At 44.3% G+C, this 18,657-nt stretch overlaps 1 protein-coding gene and 1 long non-coding RNA gene across 3 annotated transcripts in view; one reads left to right on the top strand and one right to left on the bottom strand.

Moving 5' to 3' along the window:
* The window catches only part of CPM (carboxypeptidase M), an 80,934-nt gene that overhangs the window by 46,304 nt on the left and 15,973 nt on the right, over nucleotides 1-18,657 (top strand). For both annotated transcript variants that reach the window (XM_047867261.1, XM_047867260.1), the window contains exons 3-6: nucleotides 1,001-1,098; nucleotides 13,475-13,647; nucleotides 15,496-15,680; nucleotides 16,384-16,554. In XM_047867261.1, the coding sequence (XP_047723217.1) occupies nucleotides 1,001-1,098; nucleotides 13,475-13,647; nucleotides 15,496-15,680; nucleotides 16,384-16,554 (627 nt within the window). The remainder of the gene's footprint in view (nucleotides 1-1,000; nucleotides 1,099-13,474; nucleotides 13,648-15,495; nucleotides 15,681-16,383; nucleotides 16,555-18,657) is intronic.
* On the bottom strand, nucleotides 12,724-15,466 carry LOC125170536 (uncharacterized). The gene is made up of 2 exons (XR_007154068.1): nucleotides 14,987-15,466; nucleotides 12,724-13,140 (listed from the first exon to the last, which is right to left on the bottom strand). It is a non-coding gene; the product is annotated as an uncharacterized LOC125170536 (long non-coding RNA).

The raw sequence follows: 18,657 nt of genomic DNA, 5'->3' as shown, positions 1-18,657 counted from the left end.
CTGAAAGAGACCTCTTCATTTTACTGATTAGGAAACCAAGCCTCCAGGGAGACGGGCAGTTTTCGTTATTAGAAGGCTCACTGGAATTGAAGTCCAATAGGTCAGGTCTTGGCTCTGGGGCTCAAAGCACAGCTTCTCACTGGTTGTGTGATCAGAAGCAGCTTACTTTAATGTTTGGAAGATCAGTTTTCTCACTTGTAAAGTTTGGTTCACGATCCGTCTCAGTGGGTCACGATAAGGGATTACTGAGATAGTGCGTACCGGGGTCCCAGCCGTGACGTCTGCACAGAGCAGATCCTCATTGATGTTTAATCTCTGCCCTTCCTTGCCGGAATCCAGCTCCTCAGGCAGGGTTAGGATTTAGAAGTTTTCCTTGAGGCATCATTAGGATACATTGTTGTTCCCAGTTTACTTGGCAAGACTCAAGCACATAAAGGGCCTCCTTGCCAAGGAGCTGTGTTACATCAGGGTTTGAATACAAGATTCAAGATTTCTTACTTTAAAAACGATATCCCCAAAATAAGTAAATAAATACATATGTACATACATACGTACAATCTCCTGAGTTCCACGTTTTATTGCTTGTTGTTTTTTTCACTTGTACTGAGAATTAAGACACCCTCCCAGTCAACCATTGACTGTAATTTAAGTTTGTATAATTATGAAAATGAGCAAGATCCTTTCTAAAAAGCACTAGGGACTCAGAGCAGAGCGTATAAATGTTTTGGAAAAATACGACCTATGTAACCTAATCAGTTTTCGATTTTTAAAAAATCGTGTTCTAAAACAAGAAGTTAAATATCTGTGCTAAATTGAAGGGATCTGGGCTGGTAGGGAACTAAGCATTTTAAGCACGGAGGTGTCAGTCCTATGTGCTCTGGGCATCACGAGACGTGAGTCAGGTGGGAGAAGCCGCAGTTTGCTGTCTTCTCATTCTCCCAGGGTTCATTTGTCATTTTCAAACACAACTTATTTTTCTACCTTTCTCTTCCCTGTAAAGGCAGAAACCTGTGGGTTCTTGTTGTGGGGCGCTTCCCAAAGGAGCATAGAATTGGGATTCCAGAGTTCAAATACGTGGCCAACATGCATGGAGATGAGGTACGTATGTGGCTCAAATATCTGGAAAGTTGCCGGAGGAGCTTCCCCTCGGGTCTCTTGAGTTCCATGTAAATGCTAAGGAAGCAACATAAATTACACCAATGAGTCTGGAAAGGTCTTCCCACAAGGCCTTCTGAGAGAACATAAGGAACCAGGGTCCGACAGCCACCACCACCAGTGCCCTGGGAGGGTACCTGGAGTCAGCTCTGTGCTGGGACTGGAAGAATAGCAGAGTCCAAGTTCTGCACTGCCAGCTGGGTCCCTGAGACCCTTCGTGGGGTGACTTCTCCCGCCTCCCGATGGGCAGCAAGGTGATGAGCTAAGGAGCTGTATTCTATTTGAACTCAAAACAATCAGAAGACCCCCAAATAGCTAATCTAAATTCCTAATATCTATTTTTCTGGAAGCTTTTGTCACCTTCTCTTAATCTTCTACTCAGTGTTTTCAATCCTGAAGTTTAGATCATCAAGCTTAGGGTTCTCTCATTCAACAAATGCTCTTAAATTTTATTATCATGCATTGCTTCTTCTCCAACTTATCAGGGATAAACTCTGCTTTTGGTTTTGTTTGATGTCATGTCATTTATTTTGTTTTGCAATTACCCCTACTTGCCACTCATTCCTGCCAGGCATTTGAGGGTGCTCATCTCCATTTCTTGCCTCCCTTCCTCAGACTATTTTAAGAACATGGCAACTGCAGTATTTTCTGTTCACCAGGCTCCCACATGCTCGGCCAGTCAAGTGGAGGGGAAAGATAGTTCCCAGTCATCACAGTCAAGAAAATTTACATAGGAATATGGGTAACACCCTATAAAACATAATTTAACTTTAAGGAACGTCGAAGTAAATGCATAGTGCAATAAGTACAACCTAGTGACTTGTTAAAACGCTTGGGAATTTGCAGTAGTGTGGGTGGCAGGCTCTAATCAGATGCTGGGCTCCCTGTCCTGGCTTAACCCCGCCCCGACCCCAAGCTCCTTGGGAGCAGGACCCACCTCTCCTGACACACAGAGCCTGCCCTTTTCTGGGCATGCTGCCCGACCTGTCCTGCTGGGAAAAGGTACTTTGCAGCTGGAGCCCAGACGCAAACAAATACTTGCCTCTAAGGAAGGGGTTGGCCTTTGGACCCGATTTGTGAGTAGATGGAAGGTCAGTCCCCTCATGACTCTTCTGAGTGATCGGGCTGTGCCTGTCAAAGACTCGATGTCGCCGGGAATCTGACCGATACTGTAATAAAACAACTGTTCACTGCAGACCCCAGCCCAGACTTCCCTCTTGTCATCTGGTCTACTGATCAAGATCCCATGGAATCTGTTTTTAGTAAGAGACATACAGCATTCATGAGGTTCAGTAGTTTCTTTATTGAATTCTTGGGACTTCAGAGGTTGCAGCGTGCTGCTCAGAAATAGTCCTCTGAGCTGAAGCTTTCAAAGAGAAGCCAGCGTCCTTTCCCTCACTTGCCTCCGAATTTGCTTATTCCTAACATGCACTTTCCCAAATTTCTGGCATTTGCTAATATATCCCATCAAATCGGGGCTCTCTGACTCACTCACTCTGATTCTTTGAAGAATGCTAAGGACTGAGACCAAGAAGGGGAAAGGGCCCAGTGTGTTTGGGGGCAGGGACCTGAGGCCCTGTTATCCCCCACATGTCCCGGCTGGTAGCAGTGTCAGGGCAGTGTGGGCCACTGAGGAACTTGTCCTGAAGGTGAGATCTTGTGCCTTGTCCCCTCCTGGTGCATCAGGAGCTGGGGACAGGGATGGCTTCACACAGGAGCTGAGGAGTCTGTGTGAGTAGAGGGTCCAACCACCTTACTCAGCCTTCTTCCTTTCTCAGATCTTTTGGAATTGAAAGAGCATTTTCCAGGACCCACTGTTAAAAAGCAACATGGCTGGGGTGCCTGGGTGGCTCAGTCAGTTAAGCGTCCTACTTTGGCTCAGGTCATGATCTTGTGGTTGGTGAGTTCGAGTCCTGTGTCGGGCTCTGTGCTGACAGCTCAGAGCCTGGAGCCTGCTTCAGATTCTATGTCTCTCTCTCTCTCTCTCTCTCTCTCTCTCTCTCTCTCTCTTTCTCTCTCTCTCTCTCTCTCTCTCTCTCTCTCTCTTCCCCTCCCCTACTCATGCTCTGTCTCTCTCTCTCAAGAATGAATAAAACATTTTTTAAAATGTTTTTTTAAATAACAAAAATAAAAAATAAAAAGCTACATGGCTAACATTTGAGGGCAATGGTTCTCATCTTTAGATGGATTCCTCGCTATTCTGCCACAAATTTTGAGTGCTGACCTCAGGGTGTATGGATCTTATATAAGAGTCTGTGGGCCTCATGTGGAGAAACCCACACGGGATATACATGCACTCAGTGGCATGGTGGGCACAATTGACCACACTATTTTTAAAATGTTTCTTCCTGGGTCGCCTGGGTGCCCAGGTCAGTCAGTTAAGCATCTGACTCTTGATTTCGGCTCAGGTCATGATCTCGAGATTCATGGGACGGAGTCCCGAGTCGGGCTTTGCGCTGGCAGTGGGAGAGTCTGCTTGTAATTCTCTCTTCCTCCCTCCCTCTCTTTCTGTCTCTGTCCCTCCCCCGCTTGAGCACACACTCTCTCAAAAAAAAATAAATATTTAAAAAATAAATAAAATGTTTCTTTTCTTTCCTGGACCCAACCCCACAGAGGTGTGGGTGTTTTCCTACACTTACACGATGGCTTGATGGTAGTCAGCATCAGCAGCATCCGGGAGACCCAGTCCTGCCGAGCATACCTGCTGTTTTCCCCCCATGAATTTTTACTTTACCTCCTTATGCCTTGTCTTAAAATCCGGTCTTTTTAGGGGTGCCTGGGTGGCTCAGTCAGTTGAGTGACCAACTTCGGCTCAGGTCATGATCTCATGGTTCGTGGGTTTAAGCCCTGCGTTAGGCTCTGTGCTGACAGCTCAGAGCCTGGAGCCTGCCTCGGGTTCTGTGTCTCCCTCTCTCTCTGCCCCTCCCCTGCTCGTGCTTTGTCTCTCTCTCAAAAATAAACATTAAAAAAAAAAGTCCGGTCTTTTAAAAATTAAAAATGATCCGTTGTTATTATAAAATCAATTATGTACATCTTAGAATATAGGTAAACAAACAAAACACTCTATTTGATCATCCAAAAATTAGTACCGTTAATTCCTTACTATTATATCCTTCTAGATGTTTATGTGTGCACGTGTGCATTTTTATTAAATGAGCTATGCTAATTTGCTATTTGTAACATTTTTACGTTAATACTAGCTCGCTTTCAGGTCAATAAGAGTTTGTCGAGGCGCCTGGGTGGCGCAGTCGGTTAGGTGTCCGACTTCAGCCAGGTCAGGATCTCGCGGTCCGTGGGTTCGAGCCCCGCGTCGGGCTCTGGGCTGATGGCTCAGAGCCTGGAGCCTGTTTCCGATTCTGTGTCTCCCTCTCTCTCTGCCCCTCCCCCGTTCATGCTCTGTCTCTCTCTGTCCCAAAAATAAATAAACGTTGAAAAAAAAATTATATAAAAAAAAAAATAAGAGTTTGTCCTGTCTTTAACATATACCCCACTTTCTAGTTTCTCAAAATGTCCCCCAGATTGTCCTAAGCAGGATCCTGTCCAGGCTCAAGCATCACCTTTGGTCGGTATATCCCTTGAATCTCTTTTATTCTAGCATTTAAAGGATCTTTTCATTTCTAGACTTAATAAAGAGACCCCACCAATTATCTGTCCTGCAGAATATTCCACATTCTGGATTGTTTGCTTCCTTTCTTGTTATCACCCAACTTGTGCCTCTAGTCCCTCTGTTTCCTTTCAACTGGAAGCTAAATTTAAAAGTTTGCTGTATTTAGGTGAAACGTTTTGGCTAATATACGTTTTAGGAATTGTGCAAATGGGCTAATTTGGTGCTGAGGGTTTGCAAAAAAGCAGACTTTGGTAGCAAAATAACTTAAAATTGCCCCTTTGCAGTCAAATATTATTATAAAAGAAGTGATGTTAAACCTATACTTGTATGATAGTTTTCTTGTCTTCAGTCACCCTGCTGTTGGCTCACATCCTTCCGATGACACTGGCTCACTGTGCCATGTTGATCAGACTGGCAAGTTTCCTTCTGCACAGTGCTTTACGAGCAAATGATAATAATAGCTAACATTAACGAGCATGGGCCACACTAAGTGCTTTGAGCGTTTCTGCAGCAGGCATATTGCTTAGTCCCAGTTACCCAGGAGGGAACCAGGTTTGTGCCGGTCCTAGGCTGTCCAAATCCGAGCCTGAGCACCGAGCCTTACCCAGCTATGGATCTGCCTCCTTCACTCTGCTGCCTTCTACGTGTTCCATTTTTATTGTTTTCATTTTTATGTATAGATCTGTGATCTGTCACAAATTAATTTTGTTTGGATGGTTACCTGGTTGTTGCAGTGCCATTCAATGAGAAGATTGGGCCTCGTTCATCATGTAGAAGGTGGTGAGCTCTTAGAGTAACCCTGGAATAAATCCAGGTCCTCTCTCTGTCCCTTTCTTTTTTCTACTCCCTGCTTTCCCCTCCTTGACTGCCGTGGAATCACACGGGGTAGCTAACAGAGAGCCCTTTGATCAGCCTTTGTCACGCTTGCCTGTGACGAAACTTTGTCACCTGATGTTCGTGCTCTTTTCAGCACAACACGGGAGAAGTGTTTCTGGTTTCTACCTCTCTCATTTTAGTAAGACTAGCAGGCGTCTTCTAGTTCATCCGGGCCCTCCGTTTGCACGCACGCTGACCTGTTGCATTATAGAAGCCCCAATTCTAGTTTTGATTTATGCAGGCTCCGAATCGGCCATGCAGACACATCTGAGGTCTAGTGTTTCCCACTGGAAGGGATGATGCCGGAACACACTGAGTGGGCTCCCTACCATTCCCTTCCTCCACAAATATTGACATTTGAGAATGGGGTCTCCATCCCCCTTGCCCTTCCCCTCTCTCTGCTGCTAACTGGCTTTGTAGTGAACTATAACCAATCATCTACAGTCAGAGTTCTACTGAAAACTGGAACCATGCCCTGAAACTGGGACTGTCTCATACCTTCAGCCTACAGGTGGGCACAGAAGAGAAGCCTAATAAAGTCGCTCTCCGTGTTCCTTCCTCAAGGCCTCCTCACACTGTTTTGCACCTGTCTGCTAGCCCATGGTTTTTAAACTTCATAGAAAAAAAAAATCTTGGGTAATCTCTACATTGTTAAGACATCTCTGATTCTTCTCTAATGGAAGTATTGAAGTTTGACATGACTATGTACTGAGAAAGTTGAGTGCCAGTGGTTTTAAGCTAATCCAGTAAATAGGCAAAGTGCAGGTCATGGGCTGGGCTCACAAGGTTCCTTGACCTCAGGGCCCATGGTCTTAAGTAGTATGGGGGGTAGGTATTCATTATGTTCTTGTTATGCTTAACTGAATCGCCAATTTGGATTCTTTTTTTTTTTTTTTTTTTTTTTTTTTTTACCCCCTCTAAGCTCCTACTTCTTAAACATCAGTGAATTATTGTTTACTGTGATGAGTTATTAGGGTATAGGCTTTTGAAATAGCCACGTCACACTTAGAATTTCGCGTTTGTGTGGCATTAACTTATAGCTTTTTGTATTCTAGATATATAAATTGAAAGCAAAAACACTCCCTGGATAACAATGACCATGTTTTTCAACCTAAAAATAAAGAATAATGGATAAATGATTTTCACACACCTTCTAGGCATAGGAGACAGTTTATGAGAGGCCCCTGGGTGGCTCTCAGTCAGTCAAACGTCCAACGTCGCTCAGGTCATGATCTCAGTTTGTGAGTTTAGCCCCACGTGGGGCTCTGTGCTGCCAGCTGGGAGCCTGGAGCCTGCTTCGGATTCTGTGGCTCCCCACCCTGCTTGCGCTTGCTCACGCTGTCTCGCTCGCGCACGCCTGCGCGCTCTCTCAAAAATAAGTAAATGTAAAAAAAAAAACAAAACAACTTCATAAAAAAATAAGACAGTTTATGGGATGTAGTTTGTATCCCTAGATGTTTGTATTTAGAAGGTATTTTAATGGTTTATATGAACACTAAGACATAATATCTGAATTTTGCATGTGCTGGAAAATCTGGAATGTGTAGCCAACGTGCGGTACAGGTTCCAAATGTACTAAAACAAACAAAAAAATTAAAGCTTGTCCTTCCAGATGCCATTGGCCAAGCTCTTTTTTCCACCATTATCCCAAATGCTAGCAAGATGTTCTCAGTTAATGCAGCGTGGTTTTGGGTCATTAATTTTTTCTTTTTGGGGTTAGACAAAATTAATCTTTATTGCAGGTGAAGAGTCTAATTCCTTTTAAGCATGTATTAAATTTGTCCTGTAATTGTCTTTTTTTCTCTTCATCTCTACTTTTGGTGAGGCTGGACTGGGGTGACCAGTTATCCAGAGTCCTTGGCATGATCAGAATTGTTAGCCCTCCCCTCTGTAAAAGTCATTCAGTATTGACAATTGTTCAGGGGCACCTGGGTAGCTGAGTCAGTTAAGCAACCAACTCTTGATCTCGGCTCAGGTCATGATCTCAGGGTTTGAGCCTTGCATTGGGCTTCACGCTGACAGTGTGGAGGCTGCTTGAGATTTTCTCTCTCTCTCTCTCTCTCTCTCTCTCTCTCCCTCCCTCCCTCCCTCCCTCCCTTCCTCCATCCCTCCCTCTCTATCTCTCTCTCCCTCTCCCTCTCCCTCCCTCACCCCCTCCCTCTCCCCCCTTCCTCCCTCACCCCCTCCCTCTCCCCCCTTCCCTCTTCCTCCCCCTCCCTCCCTCTCTCTTCCCTCCCTCCCTCCCCCTTAGCTCCTCCCCTGCTCTCTCTCTCTCAAAATAAATAAACTTAAAAAAAAATTGTTCAAAGGAAATAACTTGATCATTTGTACATCTGCCCTCATTAGGCAGCTTAAGTCACCATGTTTTCAGAAATTTCCTCCTTAGCATAGTCTTGACCTTGTAATGAATTTTTCAACAGTAATCAACAGTCATTTATTGAGTACATGATATACCCAGAGCTGGGCAAGATACCAGAGCTACAAAGAAAGCCTGTTAGGTTCCCTGCCTTCAAGTCTTAGGTGATGGAGTGGGGGGAGGGTGGTCAGTCGGGCCACTATAAATGTTTGTGGGCAATGTTAGGATAGCACAAACGTGCAGAGTTCTGGAACCACATGGGCAGATCATAGGACCTAGACTTTGGAAGGCCAAGGAAAGTGTGCTAGATAATGTAGTACTTATGCTGATATGTGAAGAAGGACCTAATGAGGCAATCAGACAAATGAATTAAATCGGTAACACACCATATGGGGAGTCCCAGGGCCGACAGGCTTATTTTTTCACCAAGAAGCTGCATTACAGTGTAGCATTTTAAAAGCAGATTCCACCATTAGGATTGGGATAGCTGGTTTTCTCTCTCTCTCTCTCTCTCTGTCTCTCTCTCTGTCTCTCTCTCTAACATGTTACTTACTTATATTGCAGACTCTTCCAAAAATTTTCTCTACTGTTAAGAAACATTCTTTAAAGAGCTAGAACACTCATTTTTCTCTATCTAGCAAATTCCACCTTGACTGTAAGCTGAAACTGATGGAGAATTTGTTTTCTGCTTTCTGGGTTATTACCCTTTTAACTGGCAGATCAGTGAGTTTCCAGAAGCTGGTGCGTTCATCCAGTCTTTCAGTCTCTTAATGAGGGATTCTCATACAAAGTCTACACCCACAGAAAGGAAGTGAGCGTACTAACTGAAAAGCTGATTAAGTTAATAGAGATTGTTTTGACCATGTTCTTTTTTAAAATTTGGACTCCTAAGGTTTCATATTCAAAGACTTAATTTTAAAGAAGGGAGGTTTGGGGCGCCTGGGTGGCTCAGTCGGTTAAGCGTCCGACTTCGGCTCAGGTCATGATCTCGCAGTCAGTGAGTTCGAGCCCCGCGTCGGGCTCTGTGCTGACAGCTCAGAGCCTGGAGCCTGTTTCAGATTCTGTGTCTCCCTCTCTCTCTGACCCTCCCCCGTTCATGCTCTGTCTCTCTCTGTCTCAAAAATAAATAAACGTTAAAAAAAAAATTTAAAGAAGGGAGGTTTATGCATAAAACACGAATGAGTGCTTGAAACATTTACATTAAAATTGGGAAGAATTAATTTGAATAATATTTGCCATATATCTGCTGTTATAAAGGCAACAAAATATAGCCCAACAGAAAAAGAGAACTTTAACTCCCTGAAATTTTGTCTGTTTTACCTCAACATTTTAAAATTCTTATTTATTTTTTAAACACGTCTTTTTTTTTTAATGTTTGTTTATTTTTGAGAGACAGAACATGAGCAGGGGAGGGGCAGAGAGAAAGGGAGACACAGAATTCAAAGCACAGTCCAGGCTCTGAGCCATCAGCCCAGAGCCCGACACAAGGCTCGAACCCACTAACTGTGAGATCATGACCTGAGCCAAAGTTGGATGCTCAACTGACTGAGCCACCCAGGTGCCGTCCCCAGCAATTTTTAAATTAACTAACTCTTACTTGGTCCTTTACTGTATCTCCAAGATTTTTATTTATCCTCTGCAGTTAAGGACTTGCGATTTGTTTTGGAATGTGGAGACAAACAGAAGATACTTTGGCTTTACATTTATTTACTTGAAAGAATCATGATTTTATTGTTTTTGTAAAAAAATAATACAGGTTTTCTTTAAAAAGTGACACTGGAAAAATAAAAGGAATAAAAATCATTCAGAAGTAATCATTAATATGTGTCAGACATTACTCTAGAGATCTATGGATTTCTGTAGTAAGAGAATGAAAAGGCTTAAAGGATATAAAATAAAATGTGTCATTTTCTATGTTACCCTTTAAGAAGTAGGAGATTTCATTTTACTTGAACAGAATAAAACTGAAGTGAAACTAAAATAATTGGTGAACTTGATAAATATTTTCTCAAAATAAGAAATTATAGAAAACAAACTGATGGTTACCAGAGGGGAGGTGGGCAGGGGATATGCTAGCTGGGTGATGGGCATTAAGGAGGGCACATGTTGTGATAAGCACTGGGTGTTGTCGGTAAGTGATAAATCACTGAATTCTACTCCAGAAGCCAATTTTACCATATTTGTTAAATAACTAGCATTTAAATTAAAACTTGAAATTATATAATTTTTAGCTTTTGATAGTATCTTACGACCCACTACCATAAAAACGTCCTCTCTCGTCTCCTCTTCCCTAGCCCCCACCCTCTGTTAATTATAAACCTTAACTTTTACATTCTGTTCTGTACCTGTTCTCCCACAGTTGCTCAGTCTAGTTCTATAACTTAATCATAGCTTCTTTACTCTTTGTTTGCATTTGCTTTAGGTTGGATGGATGTCTTTGCCAGCTCATGTCTTGAGTTTTGTCACGCTTGAGAATGTACAGTTGAGATAGTTGAGGGAAAGTCACAGCTTGAACCACACGAGGATTCTGATATGGCTCCCCCTGTACTTGGGACTCAGATGGGCCTTGGGTTCTTCCTGATTCATCCCTCTAACTGAACCATCCAACAGCCCCAACCAATGTTTAGAAATTTCAGGAGCTGCAAGTGATTCCTGGTCACTTCCTCCTCCGTCTCCTTAACCTTCTCCTCTTCCCCAACCCATTGGCTGAATGTTCCTTAAATCACCACACTTTCCACATGTAAAGCAACTTTTCACAAATAAGAGTCACCAGCCCCTCCTCCGCTGGCTTTGGGTAGCTGGGGAAGTAGCTCATAGAAGTTGCTTCCAGAAGTGCTCAAGCTTCCAAAACAGAGAGTTGGAAACCTAGTGCATGGCTCACTTGACTGTTTTGGTTATTAGTTCGTAAGGACTTTTTTAAGTTGAGAATTTTGACTGTAAAAACAAAATTCAAGGTAGCAGAAGAAGATAGAAATAAGTAGGAAAAAATGAAGTCAGAATTGAATATATTTCCACTCTGAAATTCATGGCTATCTATGAATATGTAATTCACATATCCCAAATTTTCTTAGTCCCCATTTCAATTCTGTGTTCGTTAGGATAAAAATATGATTTCTTTGCTTGCCAGTGAGGGGAACAAAGTTGAGAAATTACCATTCGAGGATTGCTCATCCTTTGTTACAACGGTGAATCAATAACGGTGGAGTTGTAATCGGAAACTCTTCCCGCTCGCTGCCTGCATTAATGCCTCTACAGCACTGTGCTTATTTAATCACCTGCTGCCCCGCTTACCCATTGACTAACCCCTCAACAGCAATCTGATCTTAGGTAAGAGGCAAACATTCCTTACTCAGAAGTAGATTCTTTGAACCCAGGAATAGAGAGATAAATTGATGTAGCCTCATCAAATCTTTCTATAATAAGGTTGAAGTGTAAATTACTTTTTTTTTTTTTTTAAATATGGTGAATTTTCACCACTGGGGATTATAAAGCAAGATCTCTCATAGGTCTTTGGTTTCCCAATCACTGGTGATACATAATTTTAGGTGGATATGACCATTTTTATTTTCACTGTCCTGCATTTACTTATTTATTTATTTATGAGAGTGCGCTTGTGCACACATGCCAGTTAAGGGCCGAGGGAGAGAGAGGGAGAATCTTAAACAGCCTTCACACTCAGAACCCAATTCAGGGCTCTATCCCATGACCCTAGGATCATGACATGAGCTGAAATCAAGAGTCGGCCGCTCGACCGACTAAGCCACCTGGATGCCCCAGTCCTACTTTTTAAAAAATGTACATTAGAAACATATCTAGCAAAATCTATAAAGAACTCACCTAACTCCACACCCGAAAAACAATCCAGTGAAGAAATGGGCAGAAAACATGAATAGACACTTCTGTAAAGAAGACATCCAGATGGCCAACAGGCACATGAAAAGATGCTCAATATCACTCCTCCTCAGGGAAATACAAATCAAAACCACACTGAGATAACACCTCACACCAGTCAGAGTGGCTAAAATGGACAAATCAGGAGACTAGATGCTGGAGAGGCTGTGGAGAAACAGGAATTCTCTTGCACTGTTGGTGGGAATGCAAACTGGTGCAGCCGCTCTGGAAAACAGTTGTGGAGGTTCCTCAAACAATTAAAAATCGATCTACCCTATGACCCTGCAATAGCACGCTAGGAATTTACCCAAGGGATACGGGAGTGCTTATGCATAGGGCCACTTGTATCCCAATGTTTATAGCAGCATTTTCAACAATAGCCAAATTATGGAAAGAGCCTAAATGTCCATCAACTGATGAATGGATAAAGAAATTGTGATTTATATACACAATGGAATACTACTTAGCAATGAGAAAGAATGAAATATGGCCTTTTATAGCACCATGGATGGAACTGGAGAGTGTGATGCTAAGTGAAATAAGTCCTACAGAGAAAGACAGTTACCATATGTTTTCACTCTTACGTGGATCCTGAGAAACTTAACAGAAGACCATGGGGGAGGGGAAGGGGGGAAAAAGTTACAGAGAGGGAAGGAGGCAAACCATTAAAGACTCTTAAGTACTGAGAACAAACTGAGGGTTGATGGGGGGTGGGAGGGAGGGGAAAGTGGGTGGTGGGTATTGAGAAGGGCACCTGTTGGGATGAGCACTGGGTGTTGTATGGAAACCAATTTGACAATAAATTTCATATTAAAAAAAAACATATCTAGCAACATGATAATGACACAGAGGTTTTCATTTTTCATGTAAGTGAAGAGTGAGCCAGTTTAAAGAAAATATAAACTAAGCAGTAGTGTAGATAATGTGCAGATAGGGCAAAACATTGTGAGGATGATGTGCAGACGACTGAAGTTTCAGAAATGTGAGAACGTGGCAGTCAGACGTACACAGATATGGCAAAAATTGCATAAAGGTGCAATAGGGGACTATTAAAGTCGAAACCTATGTAAATTGTGCTGATTCCAAACTTGGATTTTCCCCTATTAAAATCTGCATACATCTAATGCAGTGGTTCTCAGTCCGTCATCCACCGAGACACGCATGGCGGCCTCTGGCCACAGCGGGCATTCTCATGGAGACACACGCTCCCTTGCCCTCTCTGAGCCACCTCTGCTCCACCACTCCAGAAGGTATTCTGGAAGGCAAACAAATTGGAAACATAATAAGAATTACTTATTCTACCTAATTCATTTTTTAAAAAGCAAATTATTTATAGATGGGTACTTTTTTAAAAAAAAAAATTAACTTTTTTTTTTTTTTTTAAATTTTTGCTAACAAATAATTTTCGGCACACCAGTGACTGATTGCCACTTGCCAGAGTATCCGTATGTTTGAGAAACAGTGATCTCACAACTGGTTTGGGTTTCAAATACCAAACTTATCTAGTAGAAGCCCTTGATGGGGAATTTGCGCTTTGGAGTCTGTTTTTCTTTCTGACCTAGTAATGTCCCATTTTCTCTACAACACAGACTGTTGGGCGGGAGCTGCTGCTCCATTTAATTGAACATCTTGTAACCAATGATGGAAAAGATGTTGAAATCACAAATTTAATCAACAGTACCCGGATACACTTGATGCCTTCAATGAACCCAGATGGATTTGAAGCTGTCGTAAAGCCTGACTGTTTCTACAGTAACGGAAGGTAAGGATGGGCTAGTCTATTTAAAACAAAACAACCATGGGGCACCTGGATGGCTTAGTTGGTTAAGTGTCCGACTCTAGATTTCGGCTTAGGTCATGATCTCGTGGTTCATGGGTTTGAGCCCCTCATCAGGCTCCAGGCTGGCAATGTGGAGCCTGTTGGGATCCTCTCTCCCTCTCTCTGCCCCTCCCTAGTTCGCTTGCGTGTGCGCGCTCTCTCTCTCTCTCAGTAAATAAACAAACTTTAAAAATAAAAAATAAAACAACAAGGCCCTCATCAGATAGTAGCCCAAGGCCTTGTTAGTGAACCAGCTCATAGCATGTGTCATGTCATTGCCATGTTGAAAACTCTTCAGGCTGCCGCAGCTTTGAGAATGAAAAGTGACGTCCTGAAGAAGGCTGCTTTACTCCTGTGGCCACCCTACTGCTCACCCCACTCCAGCTGCTCAGAGTCCCCTCCGTCCTCAGGAATGAGCTGGCTCTTTCTCGCCTCAGGCAGTGGGCACACCTCATTTCCCACTCCTTACCCCTCACACTGCTAATCAATGTTTCCTCAAAGACTCCCTCCCTAACCTATCCTGTATTAGGTCCTCGGTTCATATCACCTGCCACTTTACCTTCATAGCACAAATTTTAAGGTCTGATTTCTTTTTTTCATTTTTTTAAAAGTTTGTTTATTTTTGAGAGAGAGAGAGAGAGAGAGAATGCAAACAGGGAGGGACAGAGAGAGAGAGGGAGAGACGGAATCCGAGGCAGGCTCCAGGCTCCGAGCTGTTAGCACAGAGCCAAATGCTGGGCTCGAACCCACATACCATGAGATCATGACCTGAGCCAACGTTCGTCGCCCAACGGACTGAGCTACCCAAGTACCCCTAAGGTCTATTTCTCTTTGAATGTCTGTCTCCTCACAAATCTATAAGCTACCCGGGGGCAGGAATCCTGTCGCCTGTGTTCCTCACTGTTAAATCCCCAGGGCCTAGCTAGGCCTTCAGTAATTACCGGTTGGTTTATTAAGCCAGTACAAGAACTAACCAAAAAAGAAGAGGGAGTCTTGTAGTAGTTCTCATCTAAATAGTTTATTTTGTCGAACTCTGTCTCAGGAAGTTTGGAATTTCTCAGATGTCTAGTATATATTTATATTTGTGCAAACATTTGTTTGCTTTTACCAAAAATAAAATCTCACCACTTGATTGCACTCAACTTTAGGGTTTTCTAGCATATTTAAACATGGCCGGTCCACTTTCCAGAAATATATTTGTGTAAAGTAGTATGTTCCTGTTATCAATTGCTATGTAACGAAACCCTCCCCAAATTTAGCAACTGAAATCTTTTTTATTTACCCTCAATTGTAGAAGTTAGGAATTTGGACAAGATAGAGCAAGGCTGGCCAATCTCTGCACCATGTGTCTGGAGCTTCAGCTGGGTGTGGCTGAGACAGCTGGACTGGGACATGTGTGGAGTCTCAATTCTGGCGTCACCTGGGTTTCTCATTTCTCCACGCGGACTCTTCACATGGCTAGTATCGGAGTCTCAGGGTTCCCAAAGGGAGCGTGCCCAGAGCAAAACCCTAAAACACACACACTTATCAAACCTCTGTTCACATCACAATAGCTACCATCCCACTGGTGAGAGCAAGTCACACGGGAGGGGACCGGAGGTTATGTGAATGCCAGGTGTGGTTCATCGGGGGCCACCAAGACAACCATCCCCAGCCCTGTAGTCGCATTTTGAAAAACAGCTGGCGCCCAGACAAAAGGTTTGCATGTTGCATGAGTCTACTTCCTCACATACCTAAAATATTCATCAATATTTAAAATAAATAAAACCTAAAATATTCTTTCTTTTAAAGGGAAAACAGTAACTACTATGACCTGAATAGAAACTTCCCAGATGCTTTTGAACTTAATAATGTATCGAGGCAGCCTGAAACTGCAGCTGTCATGGAGTGGCTGAAAACAGAGACGTTCGTCCTCTCTGCAAACCTCCACGGCGGCGCCCTGGTGGCGAGTTACCCGTTTGACAATGGTGTTCCAGGTAGGCAGACACGGCCCCAGCTCTGGCTTTCTGAGCCCAGAGTGGAGTTACTGCTCTGCGTCTGGAGGGGACGGATCTTCCTCGGCTTGCCTTCTCTGCCAGGGTAAAAGGGCCTCCGCGTCTCCCCTCTGGGCCGTCCTGCCCTCAGTTGATAAACCGTAGATGGGCGGTGTGGCTGAGCTGGTCCCCGACAGGATTATTTGAGATTCATCAGAAAAATAATAAAATTGGGTTAAAATACCCTACAAGAGGCAACATGACTGAAAGAACATAAAACGAGAACTTGCCTTTCTTTGCTAATCATGAGCGATAATTGCCGACTGCTTTTAAAACTCTGTGGGATAAGGTATGTACCAGGGACTTAAAATAGTACAGTGGCTTTATTTACCCCCCATGGTACATAAGGAAAGTTTCCTGCCCTCCAGAAATTAGCAAGAGGGACTAAGAGGGTACTTATGAGCTGATGGAGGAGGCCTTTGAATATGGCTGTGGTGTATTTTGTGTGATGCCACTTTGCGTATATTCCCTAAAAACTAGGAGAAAGAGCAGAAGGGAGCGGAGCGTTCATGGCAAGGGGTGGGCTTCCCTCTAGTAAAGTAGAGCCTTCCTGTGTGACCGGACGGCACGTTTGCTGACGGGGCGCTGCGTGTTTCCGCGTCCTCCAACACGAACTGAAAGGCCTCGGTTTGTTTTTCACACACAGCAACTGGGACGTTATACTCCCGTAGCGTAACCCCTGATGACGATGTGTTTCAATACCTTGCACATACCTATGCTTCAAGAAATCCCACCATGAAGAAAGGAGATCAGTGTAAAACTAAGATGAACTTTCCTAATGGAATTACAAATGGCTACTCTTGGTATCCACTCAAAGGTGAGTTTCTCCTCTAGCTTTCTCCTTATTGACTTCCTCCCCACGTGCCAGCTGGTTTTTGTGGACCCCAGCAGTTGTCAAAGTTTGTTAGGTGGTGCGGTCCCTCCAGTTGCGTCTCTGTCAGCTAATGTCACAAAAACAGTGGGGGGTGACTGACTGAGCGATGTTCAGATACTTGTTCAGCATTTACCTACTCTGAGCCAGAAACTGTGCCAAGAAAGATGGACAGAACACAGACCCTACCCTCAAGTTTAACAGGAAGAGCCACGTGCAAATGAATAATTGTGGTGGCAGCGTATTAGAATAAAAAGGAGAGATTTAGAAAAGGTACAGCGTACCCCAGAGGTATACTGTAAAGCCAGGGTGCAGGAGGGAGTAGAGAAGACCTTGGAGAAATGTGATGCTTCTGCGGCATCTAACAAGGACAGCGGCTGATCCAGCTCATTATGGCCACGCGCCAGTGGGATCCAGCTATTGCCAGATCTTCCGGTTTGTAAAATAAGCTGAACTTGTACGTGAAATATCTTGATTTTTTTTTTCAATATATGAAATTTATTGTCAAACTGGTTTCCATACAACACCCAGTGCTCATCCCAAAAGGTGCCCTCCTCAATACCCATCACCCACCCTCCCCTCCCTCCCACCCCCCATCAACCCTCAGGTTGTTCTCAGTTTTTAAGAGTCTCTTACGCTTTGGCTCTCTCCCACTCTAACCTCTTTTTTTCTTTTTTTTCCTTCCCCTCCCCCATGGGTTTCTGTTAAGTTTCTCAGGATCCACATAAGAGTGAAACCATATGGTATCTGTCTTTCTCTGTATGGCTTATTTCACTTAGCATCACACTCTCCAGTTCCATCCATGTTGCTACAAAGGGCCATATTTCATTCTTTCTCATTGCCACGTAGTACTCCATTGTGTATATAAACCACAATTTCTTTATTCATCAGTTGATGGATATTTAGGGTCTTTCCATAATTTGGCTATCGTTGAGAGTGCTGCTATAAACATTGGGGTACAAGTGGCCCTATGCATCAACACTCCTGCATCCCTTGGGTAAATTCCTAGCAGTGCTATTGCTGGGTCATAGGGTAGGTCTATTTTTAATTTTCTGAGGAACCTCCACACTGTTTTCCAGAGTGGCTGCACCAATTTGCATTCCCACCAACAGTGCAAGAGGGTTCCCGTTTCTCCAGAAATATCTTGATCTTAAAGCCATTTTGCACGCTAAACAAAAGTGCTTTTCCAGCCGGGTATGGGGGCAGTAAGGACATGCTTCCACTTTTCTGTCCTTGGAACAGGAGGGCCAGGTGAGAGAGGGGAGGAGATTGCCTTGTGGGCGTCACAGGAGGGGGGGATAATTCTTGTCAAAAGGAAGAATGGGAGAAGAAGCCGAGGGGTGTAAGAGAACCCACATAAGTCAGGGGCCTGAGAGAACGGAGGGACCTAGGGTGGAAGAGCCAGGGGAGACCGGGGGCTGGAAGGGGGTCTCGTTGCTCAGCGGAGAGGGCCCCATTTGAGACCTACCTCTAGCAGGCCGTAGGCCGTACTTGGGTGATAGGCCACTTTCCCGGTCGTCACTATGGACACACAGACCGTCAGGTAGCCTTGCACAAGCTGCTACTTGTGTGTCTCTGACAGCTTTCCAGGTGATGGGAATTAGCACAGACCATGACTGGAAGCTGCAGGGCCAGCGAGACAGCACCGCACCCCCACTCTCTGTTGGACAAGGCACAGCCCGCCCCGCCCCGCCCCGCAAGCCTAGTCCCTGCTCAGCACTCCACCAGGGAGGACAGGGCTCCCTCCCGCCCCGTGGCAGAGCGGTCCTGCACGAGCACCGCACCGTCTGTCACCTTCCGGACACATCCAGGTGTGCTTGCGGGAGGTTAGCTAGGAACCTGGTGTCGCCGTTGGGAATTGTTTCCGAGTGTCGCTGTGTGTCGGCTGTGTCTCCTGAGGGAAAACGCAGGCAGAGCCAGCTACGTTGAGGAGCTTAGAACACAGCATCCTGGCTCAGCCTGGAGGTTTTGTCCTCGGGGCCCGGCGTGCCTCATCCACAGGCGCACACACTCTCCACACGTAAGCATCCTCACCCCTGCGTGCTCCGT

The sequence above is a fragment of the Prionailurus viverrinus genome, chromosome B4 (genome assembly GCF_022837055.1).
Source record: "Prionailurus viverrinus isolate Anna chromosome B4, UM_Priviv_1.0, whole genome shotgun sequence".
NCBI classification, from domain to species: domain Eukaryota; kingdom Metazoa; phylum Chordata; class Mammalia; order Carnivora; family Felidae; genus Prionailurus; species Prionailurus viverrinus.
Note: the sequence above shows the minus strand (reverse complement) of the source record. Positions and strands in the feature narration are given on the sequence as shown.